This window comes from Falco punctatus (genome assembly GCF_963210335.1).
Source record: "Falco punctatus genome assembly, chromosome: 7".
In the NCBI taxonomy this organism is placed as follows: Eukaryota; Metazoa; Chordata; class Aves; order Falconiformes; family Falconidae; genus Falco; species Falco punctatus.
The window spans coordinates 52491366-52514964 of NC_137587.1; the positions used below are offsets into that span (position 1 = coordinate 52491366).

Genomic DNA, 23599 nt, shown 5'->3' on the forward strand with positions numbered 1-23599 from the left:
AGGGCTTTTAGTCATATCTAAAAATAATGTCCTGGTTTCAGCTGGGATAGAGTTAAGTTTCTTCCTACTAGCTGGTCCAGTGCTCTGTTTTGGAATTAGAATGACAATAATGTTGATAACACACTGATGGTTTAGTTGTTGCTGAGCCGTGTTTATGCTAAGTGAAGGACTTCTCAGCTTCTCAGGCCCTGCCAGCAAGAGGGCTGGAGGGGCACAAGGCACTGGGAGGGGGCACAGCCAGGGCAGCTGACCCGAAGTGGCCAAAGGGCTGTTCCATACCATAGAATGTCACCTCAGTATATAAACTGGGGGGGCTGGCTGGGGGCTGCTGCTGGGAACAGGCTGGGCTTTGGGTGGTTGGTGGTAAGCAGTTGTTTTTCATTTGAATTGCTTGTTTTCCTTGGGGTTTATTTGTCTCTTTTTTTGTTATTTTCTATCTATTATCATCATTATTATCACTATTATTATTATCACCATCATCATCATTATTATGGTTATTATACTTTATTTCCGTTATTAACCTGTCTTTGGCTGAGCCCATGAGTTTTCTAGTTTTCTCACTGTCACCCTTCCAAATCTCTCCCCTGTCCCACTGAGGCGGGGGAGGGGAGCGAGTGAGTGGCTGTGTGGTGCTTAGCTGCCTGGCGGGGGTTAAACCATGTCACCTGAACAGGACTTCAAATCTTGATCTAAAATTAAGGTTAAGGTTCAATGTACTAGAACATGGCTATATTCTCACAGTATTTTTGCTGTATAACAACAGTTCCATTTCTTGAAATTTTTTTAAGATTAAATAGATTTTGTGAGCAAAAGAAAAAAAAAAAAAGCAGCAAGATCAAGTAGGAGACCAACAGAGAGAGGGAGAGTGAGACGTGGGTCTGGTTTGTCCATAAATATAGTCTCATCAAAGCAGACAGAAATAAGCCTGAGACAGAACTGTTCCCAGTTTTCATTCAAGCTCCTCTTTCCTGTTGTTTCCCTGAAGAAATCCACTATATCACTAGATATAAAAAATGAAAATGTGCCACTTTCTTTATTACAATCCAATGCCTTTCTGCTAATTTTTTTAGTCAGCCATAAGCTTTGTGACATTAACCAAGCCCACAAACTTTTTTTGCATAATCTACTTGAAAGCAGATCACTTTTTTATAGAAACCTCCTGTTATTCAAAAGATTTGTAAACACCAGACGTCGACATTTATTGCCAATAGCTGCTAGTTAATCTGCAAAGCAGTACCACTCACTAGTCCTTTAAGTCCTAAGGTCTGTCTGTTTTGGGTCTTGTAACTGTGCTTTAGGCAGCACCGTGGTGTAACTGATGACCGAATATGATACCACCAAAACATTCTGCAAAAAACAGGTGGCGAGTTGTTATTTCACAGCCCACAGGCACAGGGGTTGCTAAAAATGATTACTTGTTATTTCAGATTTCTTTCCCAAAGGCTGTCCCATAGTGCTTTAAATTAAACTTCTTTAATGCATATTTAATTTAGAACTCAATAAGCCTAGTCTGAGACATTGGACATGTACAAAATAGCTGCCAAAATCTTATGAGGATTACCAGATGTGGTTAGTTATTGATCTACGGTGCATCTTTACCTTTACAGTATAGTAACTCTCAACCCATACTGACTAACTGAAATGTAGTTATATGAGTTCTTTATCAAGATAGTTCTTGGTACCTGGAACAAGTAATTCGGGGCACACATTAAAATATTATTATACTGGGGTTTTGCACAATATGTATTACCTGTTGTTACAAATAACCTTCACTATAATTTCATAATGAAAACACAGAATCCTAGAATTATTTAGGTTGGAAAAGACCTTTAAGATCATCAGGTCCAACCATTATCCCAGGACGGCCAAGTCCACCACTAAATCTGTCCCTAAGCACCACAGCTACATGTTTTTTAAACATCTCCAGGGATGGTGATCCCACCACTTCCCTGGGCAGCTTGTGCCAGTGCTTCAGCTTCACCACCCTTTCAGTGAAGAAACTTTTCCTAATATCCAATCTAAACCTCCCCTGGCATAATTTGAGGTTGTTTCCTCTTGTCCTGTTGCTTGTTATCTGGGAGAAGAGACCAACACCCCCACACCCCCACCTACAGCCGCCTGTCAAGCAGTTGTAGAGAACAATAAAGTCCCCCAAACATATCAATGGAGAAAAGTTTTTTCATTGCTTGAACTTTATTTTTTGGGGGTTTAACCTTAAATGCAAGGCTGGCTGTACAAATATAGAGATGTGTTGTGGTTCCTCTCTGGCTTGCAAGTAAAGGAGTCAGGGAAGAAGTCTGCAGAAGGGGACAAACAAATGGAGCCATCGCAAGCTGCCTATTGCATTATTCATTCAATTATTCAATTGTGCATTAACCACAGACTTTCCAAAAGTCTTGGGAAATATACCAGCTCCACTCATCATTCTTAATCATCTGCTCTTCCGTGTCCCCAAAATGTTATACAATTAGTCACGTTCTCTTTCTTTATATTAGAAATATTCACGTGACCATTTAACCAAGATGTAACACTCCAATAAGCTACCACATGACAACCTGTGTGCCAGGAGTTTTGTACTTCCAGTGTTGACTTTGGCACTGATACTCTTCATGACTTTATTTGCTTCATCTAGGTACATCAAATATCGGTCCTCTTGTCGGTGTTTTTCATATTCCATCTGTTTTGTAACCTGTAAAACATGCTTCATGTAGCAGTGATGAATAAGTGGTTCTCTAAATGTCCTCAAAGAGAGAAGCCACATGCTATCTTACACCTTGGGCTATGCATTTGGTCTCAATTTAACTCCCTGGTAGATTAGTTGTTGTTTTTAGTAGGTCTAATAATAAGTAACACTATGGTAAATGAGAGGAAACTCAGCTGTTGAATCAATCCATCTGATTGAAACAATATTACTTAATAAACTTACCTGACAGAAACATATCCTGATTAACATGTACATACTACTTTTGTCTTTTGCGTTGTTATTGCTGTAACATAATCTGTCACCTGTGTATGGGAGGCCAATGTCAATTATGTTTGGGAACTGATAGCAGGACTCATAACGGTATTTAGGCCACGTAATCCTTGGAAATCCATACCTGAATGCAGCATATGAGAGCAGAAGATCAAAACCAATTAAAGGTGCTCTTATCTTATTCCAAATACATGTAGGGAATAGTTTATCTGCCTCTTCTTTCTAGTCTTTTCAGTTTTCACTTTTGACATTACATTTATTTGGCAGAAAGGATGTTCATGATTAACCTTAAACTTTGCACATCACTGTATGCCTGTACACAGTGTGCTGTTTTAGTTTCCATTCCACCATTTTAACAGATTCTTTCTTTTCAGGACGATTAAATTGGTGGTCCACAGTGTGTACAAGCTGCAAACGTCTTCTTCCCTTGGCTACAACGGGTGATGGAAACTGCCTCTTGCATGCTGCGTCTCTAGGTAAGGGAGAGTCTGTGCATGCAACCTTCTGCCAAAAATGTTTACCACTTTTCTCTGTCCCCAGCAAAAGCTCAGAAACACATCAGATGCAAAGACTTTCATTAAAAGTCTGATTCTGGAGCAATATATTCTTCAAATTTCACTTAAGTATTGTTTGCTTTAGGCATGCTGGAGGGTGGAAGGTGAGAGTTTTATCAGGTTAAAAAGTAGTGTCATTGCAACAGTATATATCATAAACACCGGTGATTTGCATTTTCCTTACAGAGCCCAACCTAACAGCTCTGGAACAGGCAAATTCCAGGGGCTTCTGTAGGATTGGCCTCATTGTGGGCGAGAAATTGCATTCATTTTCTGGGTTTTGTTGAACAGTTCTCTTGCTATCTTCAAGAATGCAATATCTGTTATCTTTGTTGGCTCCTTGTAAAGTTTAAGTATATGGGAAACAGCATCTGGGGTGAATTAAAATAATTTCCAATTGATTAATGAATCATTAATACAGAATTTTTGAAGCCTTTCTTCAAATCAAATAAACAGAAGCCTGTGAAGCTGAAAGTCTTTGATATGCCTTGTATATCCTAACCTATTATGAGGAAACATTTTTTGTTGCAGTTGCTAAAATCCTTCACCAACAGAACTCCAAAAGGTGACTTTTTAAAAAACACTGAGATTTTTAGTATTTTGAAGAGATTCTTTTTGAAAGAAGTCGTAAAAGAGCTTTTGCTGTTTCCAAGGATCCTTTTATCTTTGTCTGCTTCATTTTTAATTAGGAGGAATTGTATATTATTTGCAGCAAATATTTGGAGTATTTTGACTTGCAAAGTCTTTAATAAACATATTTAATGCCAGCAGCTGACAGTACAGTAGCTGAAATGTGGCTGTCTATGGGCACGTGTCTTGGTGAGAGCTCTGCTCTCTTATGTTGTGCGTTACTATTCTCGACTACATGAAGACATTTTATTATCTTAAAATGAGCTTGAAAGCCTGTGGCTGGTGGTATTTTTAGACTTCCAGTCATCTCGAATGCTCGTCTCTTTATTTGGATGTTGAAGCTAAAGGAAATTTACCATCATGCTGTGTAAGAGTTGGAGCCTTTGGGTGTTGGCATCATCTGTGATTCACAGAAGTGCCTGCAGTTGTCATTAGCATTCTTGTGTCTGCAAGCTCTGTTGGCAGCTACAGATAAAACCAACCTGTGCACTGAATATTCCGTTGCTTGCAGCAAAGTTGAAGTTGCCTGCAAGCAAACTCTGCAACAGCTCAAATCCTTAGTCATTCCTTAATCAAAGTTTAAACTTTGTTAGAGTTCCCTCTTGTTCATTAGCTTATCTGTATTGACTGTTTCTTTAGGAAACCTTAAAAATGATGAGTGAATTATTTCCCAAAGAGAATCTTAGCAAAAGAAGCATAGCTTATACATTATTTAATAGAGCAACGTTATTTGTATTAGTAGTTACTATTTGTATTTCACAGCTGCTTCTTTAAAACTGAATGTTGTCCTGTGCTACTTTAGGAATGTGGGGATTTCATGACCGGGACCTTGTTTTACGTAAAGCACTCTACACTATGATGAGGAGCGGAGCTGAAAGGGAAGCACTGAAAAGAAGATGGAGATGGCAACAGACCCAGCAGAATAAGGAGGTCTGTGTGCCTGAAGACAGTCTTCTTAAAAAAAAGTATTCTTCTGGACTTTGGTGAAAGTTGTAATTGCTATCAAATTCCTTGTGCTTCCCATGCAAAATGGGAAAGATATTTGTATTTAGAAGTTTCATATCAGAATGCAGTTGTGTTGTAGCTTTGTGAGCATAAATGTGCACAGTTTTGTGCCTATAAAGGTCTAAGATGAGTTTGGAACCTGTAGAAAAGTTGGGACTGCAAAATTAAATGTATCATTTAGCTATCACAAGCATTATAAAATGAGTGGATGAAATGCACAAAAGAAAGAAAACCCCATTTAGGAAAGATTCCCCAAAATGGTGAGTTAGGATTCTTAGAGCTGTGACCAAATAGGGTGGATGTTTCCTAAATAAATCACCTGTAGATTTGGTTTGACTGTTGATCTGAAGATGTCTGCGCCCAAACAGTGGCTAGAAAAGCCAGTTTCAGGAGTAATCCTCAACGCAATTAAGTGAACATGCTTAAATGGTTGTGACTTCTGTAATCTGGTTTTTGTTGGCAGCAGTCAGTGACAGTATGGCTGAGCTGTGACTGGCTCAGCTACTTCAGGCTACCTGAAAATACAGGGGCACAGAAGCACTTACATACCCGTTCTGCTCTTGAACAGAGGGAGAAAGCATCACCTGTCTACCAGGGGGGGCATTCATAGTAGTTCCAGGTATTGGGGAAGACAGAAAACCTCCAGAAATGGGCAGTAAAGCATGCTGACCGTGGTTGCAAGGAATTCATATGGGTATGACTAACTGGAGCTCCAGTAGTGGAGCACTGTGTTAGTAGCAGCAGGCCCACATCTAGAAATGTAATCTAATTAGCAGTGAGTGGTTTAGGTCTTTTTTTTAGTAAGCTAATATTCTTTGACCTGAATAGAAATGTTGAACCATTAATGATCCAAGATATTAATCTGCATCATGTATGAATCTCTAAGTTAGGCATAAATACTGCTACAGAACTCTGCTTACATTTCATTTTTAACCAGCATCATCATAAAGGTGTTTCATTCTCTCCCATAGTCAGGTTTAGTGTATACAGAGGAAGAGTGGGAACGGGAGTGGAATGAACTGCTTAAACTGGCATCGAGTGAGCCGCGAACGCATTTCAGCAAAAATGGAGGCACTGGTGGAGGGTAAGTTTAGAGTATGGCAAAATTTGTCCCTTTTTGTTCTCAGTAGGAAAACAATACAGTACAAATGAATGATGATGTTTATAGGACCATCAAACTGCCTTTTCAACTGTTGTGATCTCTTTGCATGGTACAATACGAGTGTCTAAACATCCCATTATAATATTTAGCATTTCCTTGTACAGTTACCAGACTAACTTGAGGTTACTTTGCATCCAAGAGTCAGGATTCCATTAATCCTCATTTCTTGGTTTCTGGAACAAGTGTGTTGGCAGTGGCATTTAGCTTCAAGGAGATGAAGTGCCTCGTCTCACTGAAGATACATAGCTTTTTGATTGAGGAAGACTTAGCAGAAAGATAGCTGCTGCTCAGATATTTTCACAAAAACACAGAATGACAGGGAAACATCACATCTTCTAATAGCATTCAGAATAAAGTAGTTTGTGCCCAGATATCACTTCTACAGCTTTAATGCTGTCTTCTCATATTCATACATTTATTTCAGCCTTTTTTTGCTTTGTAGTTCAAACAGGGAGTATTCAGAGAGATCTTTTTTGAGAGCAAGTCACCCAAGTTACTCTTCACATTTTCTACTTTTAAAATGCTGTTAACCGAAAACATGGGGGGGGGGGGGGGGGGGGGGGGGGGAGCGGAAGTACTATTTTTGGCTAAAGATTAAATATTTGGATGCAGTGTCTTAAAACAGAAAGTAGAATACAGAGTTATAGTTTGTAGGCTCTTGAAACCCTTCTGAAATATCAATATGCTACTTCATTCTTTGAACAACTTTAAAAAACTTTCACTAAAAATCATGATAATTAATGCTGCACTGATAGGAACAGTTGCCCTTTCTTTGGCTAGTCAAGCTTTTATTAAACCCATGTAACAAATAGTGCTCTCAAGTGCAAGAATTATTTAAGGATTGTAGGGGCTTTTATTTTGAATTAAACTGATCTATTGTCATCCTAGTAAGGTTTTATATTGCTGGAAGGTTCTGTACAGGGTATGTCTGTATTTCTAAGAACCACATCAGATTCTTTTCGTACCTAATTTCATATCTGTTTATCTGGATGGATTCCATAAGAGCATGGCTGATTGCAGCTGCTTTGATTACACTCCGCAAAGTTGCAGCCTTTGCCTGTTACTACCCAGTGCTAACAGGCAAGCAAGGAAAGTGTGCTTTCTTGATGACCAGCTTAGTATGTGTGTTTAATCTTAGTGTAACACTCAGTTGGTAGCATTTTAGTCAACTAGCTGCTTATAAACAGTACCAGAATATTTGATGGCCATAGGGGAAAATCCCAGTACTGTCTGCTTTATTCCCAGATGCATTTGGTTTAGGTGTTTAGAAGCTATTAGAAAAGATGGATAGAAACGTATTTGTGAAAAAGTTTGAGATGAAATAGTATCTACAACATTTAAATACCCCTGATCTACATACAGAAACTGCTTTAAGTAGTTGCTATAGTAAACCATCCCTCACTTTCAGTTCACCTGTTCCCAAAGTATAGGATTATTGATCAACCCTAAGAACACAGAAGCTTTAGGTTTTGTGTCAAGTGTTTATCACTAAAAATATGTAGTGTTTGTTTACTCTGTGTGTGTTTTCTCTAGCTGCTGTTTCCCCTGGAGAAAATTGACAAAATTATAAGTGAATAAGTAAATTGACAAAATAAGGTATACAACACGATGAAAGTAATACAATTTGTAGATGATGTTCTCTGGGCTTTGAAAGACTATCATATTTTCCTTTTAACCCTATGATGCCAAGGACAGTAATACAGGAGGACATTGTTTAGAAAATTGTCAATCGTAATGCATCTCATTTTCTTCTATTTTGAGGCTAAAAAAGAACTGGATTTGTTTTCATTTTAATCTCTAGTGTTTCTCATGTTTGTAGATATTTTCCTGTTGATACGCTTCAGTCTTCTAATGCAGTCCAATTCACATTTCTATTAGATTTGGCCATTCACCACCAGTTCCCTCTGGCCTTGTTCCGTCTGTTTCATTCTGTATGTTTCATGTACTGTGTAGTTTCAGTATCTACCCATCAGAGACGTCCTTAAATGTTGCATTTGCCATCACCCAACCATCTCTGCCTTTAGTTCCCAGATACTTAAACATGACATATCACTGTCACATAAAGAATTAATTTAAATAATTTTTAATGTTCTCATCATAGTTTGCATTTATTTTTTTGCAAATCAAAATAAAATAAGGATAACTAGAACACAGTTAATTTTTCCTTTCAAATACTGAAAGAGGAATCAGGCAAGAAATGTGGCCTGTTTAAGATGTGAATATGTATTTCTCTACAATCATTCCAAAGACACAATGATTGTGACAAAATGAATAATTTTCTCAGTTTAATGTACCCATGTTAAAAATAGAGCCCTTGAGAAGGAAAAGGAATATCAGAATAGTATTTTTGAGATGGGGCATATTATGTTCTCTAGTTAGGTACTGTATTAAGAAAGCCTGAAAATTAGTCTTTGAATTGTAGATGAGATGTTCTCCTTTGGTGTCAGAATTAGCTAAAGCATCAGAAGTTGTATCTGCTTCAAAAGAGTCGGTGACAAGCCTACATCTGGAATTATGCTGCCTCATTCACCTGTAAGTTCCTTTTAGTTGTTTTTCAGAGTGAACTACATGCAAAGGAGATCAGCAATTGTCACTAAACCTCCAAAGTTTTCTTCTTTGAGAGCACTCTCATTCTGAGGCTTGGAAGTTGAAAAAAAAGGGAAAGATAAAGGGAGCACAGAAAAGCTTAATTCTTAAGTTCTTGTTTCTAACACGTAAAATCCTTCAAGCACTAAAGCAGAGCAAACTAATTAACTATGAAGCAGATTCTTATTATGAAGCAGATTTGCACATCTCTCTGTAAATGTAAATAACAAATTTCAGAACGTAATTGTTTTGTTTATCTCCATTTACAAGCACAACCAGGGGTACTGAATTGAAGCAACTGCTCTGAAAAAAAAAAAATGTCTTGTCCTCTGTTTTTATTAAGAGCCTAACTATGGCGATAACTGCTAAAGAAAAAATTGCAATCCATTCCTTCATTTTGCAGACTTAGCGTCAGTGAGAGATTTCAAAGCCTGTTCTAGTGCTAGATTGAATACTGCTGTTGTTCTCACTTCTTGAAAACCTAGTAGAGCTGAAAGCTAGATGTCTGGTTGTCTCGTGGTGTGGGCTAATACAGATTTTGAAAGTGAGTGGTATTCTTATTTAGTATTAACTGTCACCTTCCAGCTAGCTGTCTCGTATGCTGTTGGCACCATCTTATTAAGAAAGTCAAGTGGTTTTAAATGCGGAAGAAGGGAGAGAATATTGCTGTAATCTTCCTATGTGTCATTAGTTTTTTATTTAAGGCAGAAACCCAGAACATTTAAACAGAAAGTGCCCCTCAAATGCATGCAGTCTCTGAGGTTTCGGGCTTGGTTAGGTGTTCAGAATATTTTAACGTACAATTCTTCATACAAAACTACTGTGCCTATCAAAAACCCTCATTTTATAGGTAACTTAGTTGAGATCATTTAACAAAGATGTTGCTTTAAAACTATATATGTCTAATCTGGTTGTCTATTATAGGAGGGCTGTTCCTTTTTAACTGTTAAGTATATGCAGCAGTTACAGGGTACAGATAGAAAGAGGTTCATTACAACAGTGTATCTTTCCCTTTTCACTGAAGTTTCAGTTGGCTAATAAATCTTCTCAGTTGGCCTATTTTCAGTTGATGTAAATTGTACTTAAGCCAAACACAGCCTGGAAATAATCAAATTGCTGTGGTGATTCAAATGTGCTATTGCAGGCTGTCCTTCAGATTGGGAAACAGTGGATATCCCCCAGACTCTAGAAAAGAGATAAAATTCAAGGCAAAGGAGGGATCAGAATTATGTCATATTAAAACTAAGTACTAGTACCTATGCAGGGAATGGTTTTTTCTTTATTTAACAAGTTTTTGTTGAATTCAAGGTATTTAATTTCCTATTTGACAGATGGTTGCATCTCACATGCCACAGAAGATGTGTGACACAAAAGCATGCATTCCTACACAATTAAACACAAAATAACATTCAAACCAAAATAATCTAGGGTGAGTTAATTTAGGTTTTCTCTTTTATTATATGCCTTCAAAACTGCTTCCTTTATGTTGTTTTTACCTGAGAAAATACTGATATTTTTAAAGACTAAGAAATAAAAATTGGAACTCAAAACACTCTTGTTACGTATGTCCTTTAGTTGATGCAGTATAGCATGTTGTTGTGCCCCACCCCCCACCCTGCCAAGAAAAGAAGGGACATGTCCCATTACTGTGCAATTTTTTTGTGTTTTACTTGAAGCTTATTGCTGAAACACTGTGTAAAGAAATCAACAGATACATTCTTACACCTACCTACAGCAGGGATTTATGCTTGCCAGTAAGCTGTGGCTGTAGTCTATGTTTGTTTTAATTTTGGAATTCTTAACCAGGGAAAGAAGAGGTTTCAGAGACGGAACGGTGGCAGATTGAGATATGAACCCAGATTTCATTCTGGTCTCACGCTTGTACCTAATCACCAGGTTGAAGAACTTGATGCGTGTCATGTTGTTTCAGTACATCTCAACTGTCTGCAGGCATTGGTCTCTTGCTCTGTGTGAATCCTGAAACTTAATCTAAACTTGGAATAGCTGTTACGAGTCTGTTGGACAAACTGAGAGTCTGGAGCGTATGTATGGCAAAGAAAAGCAAGGTTACCGTAGGGAGCGGTTTAGAAGGAAATCCAAGGACGTGAAAACAGATCTTGCTCAGAGTTCACAGGCAAAAGAGAGGAGCAGCCAGCAGATAGCCAGCTGGAGCAGCAGGGTAGGTGACTTTTCCATTTCAGCTCTTTGAGTTTTTTTTTCATTACTGGCTACAGTACAAAGTAGATTTTCCATAAGAGAGACGATCTCTTTGGAGTGCTTAGTAGGTGTCTGCTCTGTTTGGATTCGAGGTGTCAGTGGTCCTGTAGGATAGACTGAGGGGGTTTTAAATTTTTTTTAACTTTCTTGTTAAGTTGTTCTTACAATCAAGATCAATTATTTAGAGTGCCCTGGTTAAGCAGGATTCTGCAATGCAGAATTTATATGCTTTTATATATGTGGATTTCATTATTTAAAAAATAACTTTACATTAACTTTTCTTAAATTTCCTTTGGTTCCATGTTATAGTAACAAAACTATTTTGTCCACCATTTTCATGGCCATGTCGTTAACATAAATAAAGATCAATGAAAAAAATGGAATGATAAGTGGATGAAAGGATGTGGCAGGTATCTCTGGGTACTTGTTAATGACAGTTTTTCGTTCTCATTAATCTTTAGGAAAATTTGTACTGAATCCTCAGCAGTTACACTGACATAATATAAGATGGCCCACCTGAATTCATGGCAATGATGAAATAAAACTGAACATTGAAAAGGTTTCCCAGAAAGGCTGTGAAGTCTTCCTCCTTGGAGGTATTCAGAAACTGTCTGGACACGGTCCTGGGCATCTGGCTGTAGGCACCCCTGCTTGAATGGGGGTGCTGGACATGGGGACCTCCAGAGATCCCTTCCAGCTGCAGCCACGGTGGTTCTTCAGAAATGAGTGATGGAAACGAGCTGTGTCATAGAAGAGAAGGATTTGAAGGGCGTGAATATGATCAAAAATAGTGAATCACGCAACTTCATGATGTGATATTGAAGGATAAAAAAGCCCAGTGGAATGTTGGACCTTGTGCAGTCAGGCTTGACCAAAGCAGCTGACCAGAGGGATGAAGGTCCTTCTGGTACAGCGGCATCGAAATATGCCTTTCACTTCTAGAAACCTCATTTACTAGGAGATGAGGAATAATTAGAGGATTTAAAGAAAAACTTTAGGACCGATAGTCTGGAAATAGAACATGAGAAGATAGGTGGAAATCGTTGTAGCATGTCATCTGGCCAGTAACATGATTCTTTTAACTTCTTTTAACTTTCTTTTAACTTTGGCTAACAAATCACTCTGAGGGTGACGTGATGGACTGCAAATGCTGAAAAGCTGAGACAGCCAACAACAGGGAGGAATTCATTAAGGAATATGAGAGAAAATTACAAAATGCAGAATTTAGTTTGAACATCAGGAAAAATTTCTTGATGAGTTTGAGTTACGGGAAGAGTGATACAGGGAAGGAGAGGTGTCTCACTGCTTGATCAGTTTGTGTCCTGCGTCAGCCTACTGTTAATAACTTCCGTATGCTGCACTCCTGGGCTGGGATGAAAGATTTTAATGTAGACTTTCAGGGATGGGCTGGATGCCATCAGACCTGTGAGAAGGTTCCTGTATCTGTCCCACATTCTCTAGAGCAGTGCACGTACAGTTATGTTGGGTGCACTATTTTTCATATATAATGAAAATTAATGACAGGTAGTTATGGAAGTTCTCTGCACACCCAGCAATGACAGGACAATCGCTGCCTTCATTCAGGTGTGCCTGGGTGACGTTGCCCACCTTTATTTGCCTTGCCTCATGGAAGCTGTGCTCTGTGTGTTACACTTCCAAGCGGCGCTCAGCTGGGAGTGACTATCTTCACTTCTGTCTGCCTCCCACAGCCTCACCGTTTTTCTGTCATCTTCCATCTAGTGTGTTCATGTCTGTCTTCTAGGCAGAGGCAACGCTTTAAGATGTGGTGGTGATATTAATGACATGAAACTTGAAAAATAGGAAAGGAGAAAACTGAAACCAAAGAGTCTATGAAATGCTTAAAAAGTCATAGAAGGGCTTGGAAGTGTTCAGCTAGAGAAGTGGTGATTTTTACAGATTTATTCTTGCAGTCTAGATAATAGGATGATCTGTTTCCTAAATGATTGACTTTATAGGTTAGCTTTCCAAAGGGGCTGGGCATTCCCATTTCCTGGAAGATTGTGGGGCTGATCCAAAGCATACTGCTGCTACCTGGAAAAATGTTTTTTATTTTTGTCATTCAAGTCAGGTTTTTACTCTTAGCTGTTTTGGAGAACCCCGTTGCCTTTAGTCATCAGCAGCATATCCCTGGAAGTCAGCAGCACATGTTCTTTAATATAAAGTTTCTCTTTTCTTGCTGTCAAATGTTTTGAGCTATCAAACTGCACTTCTTGTAAGCTTTTCGGTAAAAGAGAACATTTAAAACAAGCTTAGCAATTGTGTTTGTCTCTTCATATACGAAAGAAAGGGTTTTTTTGACATTTGTATAGGTTGGGAAAGTAAGACTGAAGTATTCAGATGAATAGGATAGCACAGGTATATTTTAAGGAATTTAGGGATTTTAGTCCATAAATTACACTGTAAGGATTTGCCTCTCTATTCGTGCATGGTGGTTTAATGCTATTCATTTGTGTTGTTAAATGTGCACTTGTGATACTCAATGCTTTTGCAAATAGATGTATAGGTGGTAGGTGAATCTGACAGGGACTGGCTCCCTGGGTGCTTTAGAGCTTTTTAGTACTGATGTGAAAAAATTACAAATCTTGTTGTATGCATTTTTGGCTTTCCTAAATGTCTTATCTCTTATGTTCTTCTAAGTAGTAGTAATGATGTAAGCTAACAGAACTTTCTCCAAGTAAGGATAATTAATTTAATAATATTTTTCCTCCCAAGATGTATATTCCTTAACAGTATCAGCCATTTGAAAGGAAGAAACAACTCTTCAGAATGCAGAAGACTTCAAGCACTCAAATTGTCTTCCAGTTATATTTTACATAAATTTTTTATTTTAAAAAAAATTCCTTCCAAGAACAGCAGGTTTTTGTCATTGTCTTAAATTACTTGCTTATTGTGAAGTTGGATGAGGATTAACTCTGTTTACACCCATGGAATATCCTCAATAAAACATTTATTTTAATCTAAAATGAAGTATTATCTCTCCACTTTTTTAAGTGCTCTCTATCTGCTCCAGCTAGATGGAGAAAGGAGAGACTTATTAATTCCAGTGGTATTTGGATCAGACCCGTAGAAGGCCAATGTAAAGAAAAGACTTGGGTTTCTCTGTAGTGCTGTCCTACTGTTTGAATTGTATGTTCTGCTCTCCTGCCATATAAGATATTTGTATTGATTCTTTTTATCTGTTTTCTGAAACACAAAGCTCCACTGGCAAAAATGCTTGGCCTTGTCTCACCTAACTACATCTCCATCTAGATTCCTTCTGCATTCTATAAAGAGAAATGAGAATTTTCATCTCATCTTTGGGCAAATGCTGCAGAGGAGAGGGATGATCCTGCTTCCAGATGTGCCTGTCATTTTGTTATCTGTGGAGGCAGTCAAGGTGAAATGGTTAGAATTCTGATTTTAGATGTCTGAAAGTAGGTGGCCTGTCATTGGGAAATCTAAAGGAAAATGAATCTCCCCATCTTAAAAAGATATGTTTTGGTAATAGTCAAAAGAAAAAAAGCTGGTGACTTCATAAGTTACATTTCTTCTGCTCACATTGACGTCAGCGTTTCTTACGCTGCCAAGGTAAACTCACCCCTGTTTGGTTCAGACGGACTAGAAAAACACCTTTCATTGTAGAGTCTGTGTGCCAAGTGTGTCACATGAAATTGCATTTTTTGTGACAAAAGCAGATTTACACCAGGAGCTTGGCTAAGACTTACCTTCTTTATTGCCATTAGGCTACCAAACAGCATCAGAAAATAATGAATTTTGCTGACTACTAAACCGGTGGTGTGGAGTCTACAAGTGAAAACATTTTCTATGTTGCTATTATATTATTTCCAAAACAATATCTTCCTTTCCAGTTTCTTGTGTTACCTATTTCAATAATTGGAAATATGTGTTTCAGAAGAGTGGGAATATGAGTGATAAGGAAGAAGAAATAGCTGCTGTGACATGTTGGTTCACTAAAGTTGCAATGGTTGGTTCAAGTTGGTTCAAAAGGTGTCAATTCTGTGTCTTCCAGAGTTGATAATTCAGAAGATCCAGTGTATGAGAGCTTAGAAGAGTTCCACGTTTTTGTCTTAGCCCATATTTTGAGAAGACCTATTGTTGTAGTAGCAGACACAATGTTGCGAGACTCAGGGGGAGAAGGTAAGAGTTCTTCATTAGAAATGTATGTACCTACATAAATTGAATTAATCATAAACTATCATAAACAAAAGAGCCAGCTGTAACACATCTGAGTGTTTAGGGGTTAGCTGCTGCCTTTTTGTGGAGGTGGGGGGAAGAGCAGAATGTTAATCCCTTTCTACTAGATAAAAGTAAAAAATACAAGATAATTATGTAAGTCTCATGGAAAACCTGTTTATCCTAGATGTTTACTATTAACTTAATAACCACCAAATTACAGAGCACAACACATTTCTTACTGGTCTGTGTTAACAAGGTTCCAATTTTGCTGTGTTATCTTAGTGCCCCTTAAAACTCTGCATAGATCTATCTAATCTGACTTGGGAAAACTGAATTTTGAATGTGTGTAGATCGGCTTTTTGTTTGTACTAGCTCCTTTGCAGCCTCTTGTTCAAGAGTTTCCAGAATGTTTTATTCAGTTTGCACATGTGAACACACAAATGTTAGATCCGTATGTGGAACCAACTGGACAACTCTCTGAACAGGACTTGAATGATTAAATTAGTCTCTTTCACTTTTTACCGTGAACTAATAGAATACTAATTATTGATAGTATGATGCTTCACTAAAGGGGAATGATTGGTTGATTAAAGGGGGATATTGAACATGTGGTAGAGTTTACAGAAATATACTTCCACAGGGAAATGCTGGGTAATTTCAGTTTCTGTGCAAGTTGTGAACTGCCAGGTAGGGGTTGTATGGTTGCTGTCCACTCTGACAGACTCCATGACTGTTGCTCCATCTCCTCATAATTCCCCTCCGCACACTTTCACTTCCTTGACCCAATCTGATTCTGCACAGTAATAACAGTGTTTTGTTCACCACTGGCCTCATATGGACCAGCATGATCAAGTTACCTCAGTTTAATGGTTTAATGTACAAAGTACTGGTTTTCAGAAAGACTAATAACTTTGTCAAATTTGGACAGACTCACCAAAATGTAGATCTGTGCCTCAAACTCAATGCTGTTCTTCATCCCAAAGTCTGGACACAGCAGACTCTTCAAAGAAAAAGCCTCTAGTAAAAACAGTGCATTGTTTGGGGTTACTTTTTCCTTATGCTCATTTTGGAAATATTTCAGCAACAAGGATTCATATTTTCACAGCTGAAGGAAATATGATGGGTTAGAAGCAAACACATTGAGAGGATTTTCCTGCCCAAACTTGCTGTTTCTCATAATTATAAACAAGCACAGAATCTCTCAAAGCTCTGCCTTTACAGATGCAGCATCCCATTCAAATTCTATTTGTGGAATTTTTTAATCTTTCCTTATGTTCATTATATATACGTACATATACACATTCATACATATATGATGTGATAACATGTGCGTGTGGACTATAAATATGTTTGTAATGTTTCTCATAGAAATCTGTTAATGCAAGGCACAAGCAGAGTATGTTACCAAAAGAGCCGGTAGCGTATTTACTGTGGCTTATTAGAAAATATCTTGTACCTGAAAGCATTACAGGAAGGTACCAATCTGGATACATGTGTGAGAATCATTAGGATTTCATTACAAGACCTTAATATCTTTACTAGTAAACAATTAGAGCAAGAAAAATATATGTGTAAGAACAAAAAGTTTTCATTATTGTTCTTAGTATATTTTCTGATGTTTTTATGATGAAATTTTACCTGTTGTTATGACTGTTTTCTGCACTGATTACTCCACTTTAGGCTGCTCACCTGGAGCTCTGAAAATGTTGTAGCACAATTGTTACACACAATAGAACCAACATAACTGTTCTTTGACATAACTTTAAAATATACATACATATATATAAAACACATTTTTCTTTGCAGCATTTGCACCTATACCATTTGGAGGAATTTATTTGCCACTTGAAGTTCTACCTAACAGATGCCATTGCTCACCTCTTGTGCTAGCCTACGATCAGGCCCATTTCTCCGCACTTGTTTCCATGGAACAAAAAGATCAACAGAGAGAACAAGGTATGCTATAAACACGGCAGCACAAGGGTATGTGTCGAATGCAATGCACAAAGCACTTTCTGATACCTGTCCGTGTATTTATCTATCAGAAAGGAAACAATAGCCACTAAATTTTATTGCTGTATTAGGAGCCTAAGTGGTCTAATCACAAGACTGGGAGCCAAGAACTCTTCAGTCCTAATCCTTGTGCTCTCACTGTCTGTCTTTGGTGCTTAAACCTTTTCTGTCAGTTCCATATATGTAAATAGGTATAATCAGAGCTACCTGCTGTGCTTCTGGGTTCTTGAAGGCATTTGTTAATTTGGGTTAGTAAAGTAAAGATTAAGTATGAGTCAGATTACTAGTGAGAAGTCTCTCTTCTAGTGTGCTAAATGCACTTCTCATTTAAAAACGTTTGGTAGAGATGTTTTATCATCTTGCTATCTTCTGCTTTACTTCAGAACACTGACAACAAAGTCTGACCAGGTATTTCTGTGTCAAGTTTGAGCTTCCTGTATATGGGATTGGGAGTGACAAGAGCTTCAGGACTGGGTTTGTTCCTGCATCAGTAGCCTAGGAGCTAGCTATTCCTGCCCTTGTTTGGAAGAACTGTTTGCTTCATAGTAGAATACTGTGAGATGGACTCCTATGTGTCTTTGCTCCTTTTGTTGGGAAGGGAAAAGTGTATTGCCAAAACCATGGTGAGCCTTTAGAAAAATTCAGTGCAGTTTTGCTATTAGGTATGAGTCCTCCTGGGTTTTTTCTTTTGCCTGATGACACTGCAGGGGTGTTTTGATACCATGTAAAGTAAACATGGAATGTATGCTGGTTGTTGTGATCTCCTGAGTGAATTTCATTTCATCCTCCTTCCTAGAAAGCAATTTAGAGGCAAGTAAATATCCTTCATTTAATTCCCTAACCCTGTGTGCATTTCATCTGATTTTGGATATATTAAACATTTGCTATGCTTGTGAGACAGTCAGCGTGATGCAGCTGTGTAAAGTAGAGAGAAATACATTAATTAAAATGATGCAACAGAGGAAAGAAACTCTCAAACAACAGGTTTTGTTGCAGACATCTTCATGCAAGAATTTGACATGTAGTTAAGTCATCCTTCTTGGAAGGAGCACAGGGTGTTTTATATGAGGTTGTGTGAGATGGGAAACACTCTGCTAAGGGATGCAGGTGGTATTGGCAAACTTTGTGTTGGTGAAGAGGAGACTAAATCGTAAGACAGAAACAGAGAAGAAGATTGCTCTAGATGTCAGCTATTCAGCGGGAAAATCAATCCAGCCCAACTGTTGAGCCTTCAGGGGCACATAGCTCTGTCAGGTGTGTGTAGGTAGGTGCTCGGCAATAGGTCTGGCCTTTGCAGTTCACAGCGGCACACTGCAGCTGCTTCCAGCCCTCCGTCTGTAGAGGAGCGGCTCTTAGGAAAATCCTTTTCACATAGGAACCATTTCCAAAGCAGTACACTGAGGTGTGATATGAAACGCCTTGTGAGGAATGAAAGTCTGCAAAGGAAACCATTTTAATACAATAATGTGATACGAATAAAGACAGAGTTTTGAAGAGCCTCTTTAAGGATACTGTTCCACTGTTGGTAGTTGCCGATGATACGATGCAGCCAGGACTAATGTCAGCGTGCCGTTAGGTTAGCAGCTCCTGCATGTATGTCTATGTTACAAATCATAGAGTTGTCCTGTTGTACAACATGCCTCTGTGTCTTTGGTCTAGGTCTTTTTAGGTCCGTTGGTGGTGAAAAATTACAATTTCTGGAGTAGGCAGTCTTGTTTCTTCCTGTCTAAGAACCGGGATTGGAATATCACTAGCCTGACAGTAACATCATTTATTTCAGGCACCTCCATCTGATTGAGTACACAGACATAACAATCTCTGCAATAACTTTGCAGACAGAGTAACTGCCACCCACCAAACCTTTTGCTATTGTGCTATCCTCGAAGTGACAAGATTGACAAAAGGCAGTGAGGGAAACTACTGCTCGGTTGCTCTGACCCCACCTCTCAGTACGCGTTTAAGTATGCAGCGATACACCTTGGTGCCCCCTACTGAAGCATTCCCAATATCACAAGCCGTATATTCCTGTTAATTGCAGGCTGCAAGATCTTGAGTTTGATAACAAGGTCACATACTTGATTTCTCCCACAAGTGCTATCAATAATGTTAAATATACTTGTGGTTAGAAACTGTCTTTCTGTAGGCATTTCCTACACCTGTAGTCGCACAGGAAAGGTGCTGAAAGAGAAGAAGCTCCCAAAGATCCAGCACAGCATCAATAACGTTAAATACTGGCTTTGCTCGTGTTCAAGTTCATCCAGGTTAATTACAGGGGCTGTTGAATCAAAATAGTCAGTATTATGATCTGATTTTGCATGTTTCACTGCAGGGCCTTGAATACACAGGCTTCAATTCTGTGGAACAGCGGAGAGCCCTTGGCATTAAGTCTGGGATGAAGGGAATGCTTTAGCTTTCGGCTGCCAAGCTGGTTGCTGTTAGAGACTGCAGCATCTAACAGCGACCACAGCATTGCTATTGTCCTTCAGATGCTGTGGCAGGAAATAGATTGGCACAAGGATGCTCTAATAACGCCTTATTTTTTGTACCTTGTCAGCGTAGAGATGTTGGCAGCTTTGGCACAGGGGCAGGGAGAGCCACAGTTGTTAAAGCAGAAAACACTGCACAGGTGCCACAGCACACGGCTGGATTTTGAACTGCCGGAATGCAGCTGAGAGCTGAGCACTACAGCTTCTTACAATGAGCACCTCCGATAACCAGGCTGTTCATGGCTTACAGTATTTGTACTCTGACCATGTAACGGGATGTCAGGAGCAGTGCCTGAATCTAGCATGCTAACATCCTCTTGTCTGAAGAGGATTTAAAACACTTTTTGATATGTCTTCTTTTTACCAGCACACAGCTGGCGTTCTGATGGCCACTGAGAGCCCTCTTGTTCTGAAACCCACAACATCTAATTAAAAACCTGTAAATACTTTTGTATTCATGCAGGCTGTATTTATGCAGGTGTTTGGGATCTTTGTTTATGGACAATAAAGAGCAGCTCTCAACTGCCCCCAGGAGTGCTTCGTTGAACTTAGAGCTTGCCATGCTGCCGCGCTTTGCCATGCTGCCACGCACTGCCGCCCAGCCAGCAGTGAAATGGCTGCCCCCAGCCCATTTGCAGTAACAAGTGGGAGAGGTGTGACCGTGGTTTGTAACAGCAGCATATCAGTGTCTGTGTCAGCATTTTATTTTACTAGTATTTTCGGCACTAGTTAAATTGTTGTTCTTTCTAGAAGATGAACAATGATGCTTGAGGCATGGAGATGAGTGCTGGGAAGCACTGTGACTTGGCAGCACAGGCGGTAGTGCACCCAGCTGGGGAATGGTGTGAAAGTCCACCCTGTGCCTCTTAAAACTGCCACGGACAAACCAGTTGCTGTTACTTGTGACGTATCCCATCTGTCAGCATTAGGACTTGTAGAGTGTGTTCCAAATAGTGTCACTTCAGCTAGTGAGCATCCCAACCCAAGCGTCACTGTGCTGCCACACCACAGCTGCAAGCTCCAATGCGGCTGGGCATCAGGAAGCTGCTACAGTCTGGTTTGGTTTAGAAATTCATGTGGAGGATCCTGCTCGCAGCCCTAATATTAAAGTACTCTTGTCAGGAATGTGGGGAAATCCTACAAGGAACCCCCGCTATCAAACAGAGTTCGCAGAGAGAGAGGAGGTCTCTTGCAATGAAGACAGAATTTTAAAACTCCATTATTTTAGCAGATACTTTTTGCGTGAAGATGATAGTGCTCCATTCCAGCCTCACAGTATCCCTTACCATGAGTATACAGTTTCCATTCACCTCAGAGTTTGAAAAATAATAGTTAACAAATTTCTGTGGGAAGATGGAGACAGTATAGGTCATAATGTGTGCATTAGTTAAAACAGCAGTGATATGCTACAGATAAACAGCTCTAAACTTTGTTTGGTACTTTGATATTAAGACTTCAATAAAATTATCACTAAACATTTCTAATAGGTTATTTTCAGTGTCACTAGTAACAGCCAGCTTTAAAAAAGGATTCCTTTAAAGAATTGTGTCTAAAAATTACTATTTATTGAATATGTGAAAATTAGTTAGTTTCAAGGTGTCCTTAGAAAAGAGACTCAAATTTACTTTTTGAGGTTTGCATCCCAAAGAGACAGAGTCAACTGTCTGCACAGTTCTTTGGCCCAGGCTTGCCAACATCTGCTCCCAGCTCACATTCCCAGTTCTCTGCCAGGCTGCACCTGTAAGGTCAGGTGCTACCAGAGGTGGAAGCGTTGTGTTTCACTTATTATGCTGCTCTTTTCTAAGTTGCCTTCTTCCTTTAAACAGTTGATAAATTGCACTGTAAGGTCAGTTGTAAATCCAGTCAGTACTTGCTAGCAATTCAGTTAATTGGCAGGGTATGTATTTTCCTTGTGAAATGTGATCAGTTAATTGTGTTCTCAGCTATTGCAGCCCCGTTGTTGCAATAATTTCACTGAAGGCAGCAGAGTAAGCCCTCATATTACACCGATAAGTGTTGAAAAGTTTATTCAGTTGTCACCTGTGCTGTAGGTGTCTTGTGTTCTCATGCCTCAGGAGCTCGCTTTACAGTGTATTTGGAACTGCAGAGGTATCCTCTCTGGTACTTACTCACATTGAGTTTCTTTAAGGAGCTAAATTTTCTTACAATATTAATTTCTGTGCTTGCATCTAACAGTGGTATCTGCAACTGATGTTGATTAATCTCCAGCTGTTCTTATATTAACTTACTTTAACACGTTCACTGTTGCCATTAATATGGGGAAAGTATTTCAAGAATTGCCTGCTATAAGCAGTAGGGGGCAACACATCCACGGAATTTGTGGAAGTTTGACCTTTTTATTTCCAGTCTGCAAAGATGACAAAATACGTATATTTTCTGTGGTTATTGTCGAACTGTCTGAACCAAATACTGACTTCACTGTGTTAATCTAAAATGCAGGTTTAAAATTTCCTGCATTCTACTAGGTGAGGAACAATATTGAACCAAAAATGCTGTACCTTTGTATTACCAACAAATGTTTTCTGAACTGCAGAAAAGATTATAAACAGCATATAACCAGTAAGTGCAATTAATTTTCAATAATTCAGTGCTACGATGTTTGGGTGATTTCTCCAGGTTTTGTTGCCCTTTGGTGCTCCTGGAATGAATACCTAGGCAAAGTCCTTAAGGATCTAGTATAGAAAATTCCTTGATTGGTGTTCAGAGGAGCAGCAGTGATGAGGAAGCCACCCAGTCCTTCAACAGCTTTTGCTTTGTTTCTGATGAAATGGAAGCACGTTGCTGGCTTTGATTAAAGCTGACAGTACTTTTCTCTTAGTTCCTTGCTGGTGCTGAATGCTCGACACTGAAATCAGAGCGCAGGCCCTGTGCTGCGTGTGAAGCGGAGTGGCACGTGTCAGAAGGCAAAGCCCTAGCGGGGAGGGAAGGGCTGGAAGAACCAGAACAGGCAGTGATGCTGGGCTGTGACAGCAGTAATGGTCTTTTCACTGCACTCAAGACAGGCCTCCAACTGACCTCTTAACACATATATATGTCAATCTGTGCATCTCGATTATGCTAATTCACAGTTTGAGTCCAAAATTGCTGTAACTACGGTTTGCTTTGTTTCTTAATGATGTTATCAATATATTTTTGTTCCTTTGGCATTTGAAAACAGAAAGATACTAAGATGAGGTGACAAAATAATTAACAAGTATGTGCATCTGTGTGAGAGGCAGTAAGAGTATTTCAACTTTCTATTGCTTTCTGCTTTTCTAATGGCTCTGTCTGTTGTGCATTACAAAATGGCAATATTGTTCTCCCAGAGGTCTCCCCCGGCCCCTCCCCCCCCAGGTAACTGTCTTTCACTCCAAGAGCAATCAGTGTATTAACCTCTCCCTCGCCTGTTCTGTTGCACAAACATCAAAACAGGGAAATGGAGCTTGGTATAAATTGTTTGTGGTGCTCTGGATGTGGCTATTCTGCAGCACACTTCAACCATTTATGCTGCTTTTCACAGCTGAATCATTTTTCATTGTTGTTGTTTTTGTCCTCCCCCTGTCCCCCCATCCTTGTGTCTTCTCTACTTCAGCGGTGATCCCCCTGACTGACTCTGAACACAAGTTACTGCCTTTGCACTTTGCGGTCGATCCTGGGAAAGACTGGGAGTGGGGAAAAGATGACAATGATAACACCAGACTGGCCAAGTAAGACCTTTCTGTAACTTTAGTGTTAAGGGTTAAAATGTCTGGAGCCATACCTGATTGAAGTACGG

At 39.2% G+C, this 23599-nt stretch overlaps 1 protein-coding gene across 7 annotated transcripts in view; it reads left to right on the forward strand.

Annotated features, from left to right (window-relative positions):
• OTUD7A (OTU deubiquitinase 7A) overlaps positions 1–23599 on the forward strand; it is a 138094-nt gene that overhangs the window by 109411 nt on the left and 5084 nt on the right. For all 7 annotated transcript variants that reach the window (XM_080395578.1, XM_080395580.1, XM_080395575.1 and 4 more), the window contains 6 exons: positions 3349–3450; positions 4961–5088; positions 6135–6247; positions 15159–15286; positions 17132–17281; positions 23417–23531. In XM_080395578.1, coding sequence (XP_080251704.1) covers positions 3349–3450; positions 4961–5088; positions 6135–6247; positions 15159–15286; positions 17132–17281; positions 23417–23531 — 736 coding nt within the window. The remainder of the gene's footprint in view (positions 1–3348; positions 3451–4960; positions 5089–6134; positions 6248–15158; positions 15287–17131; positions 17282–23416; positions 23532–23599) is intronic.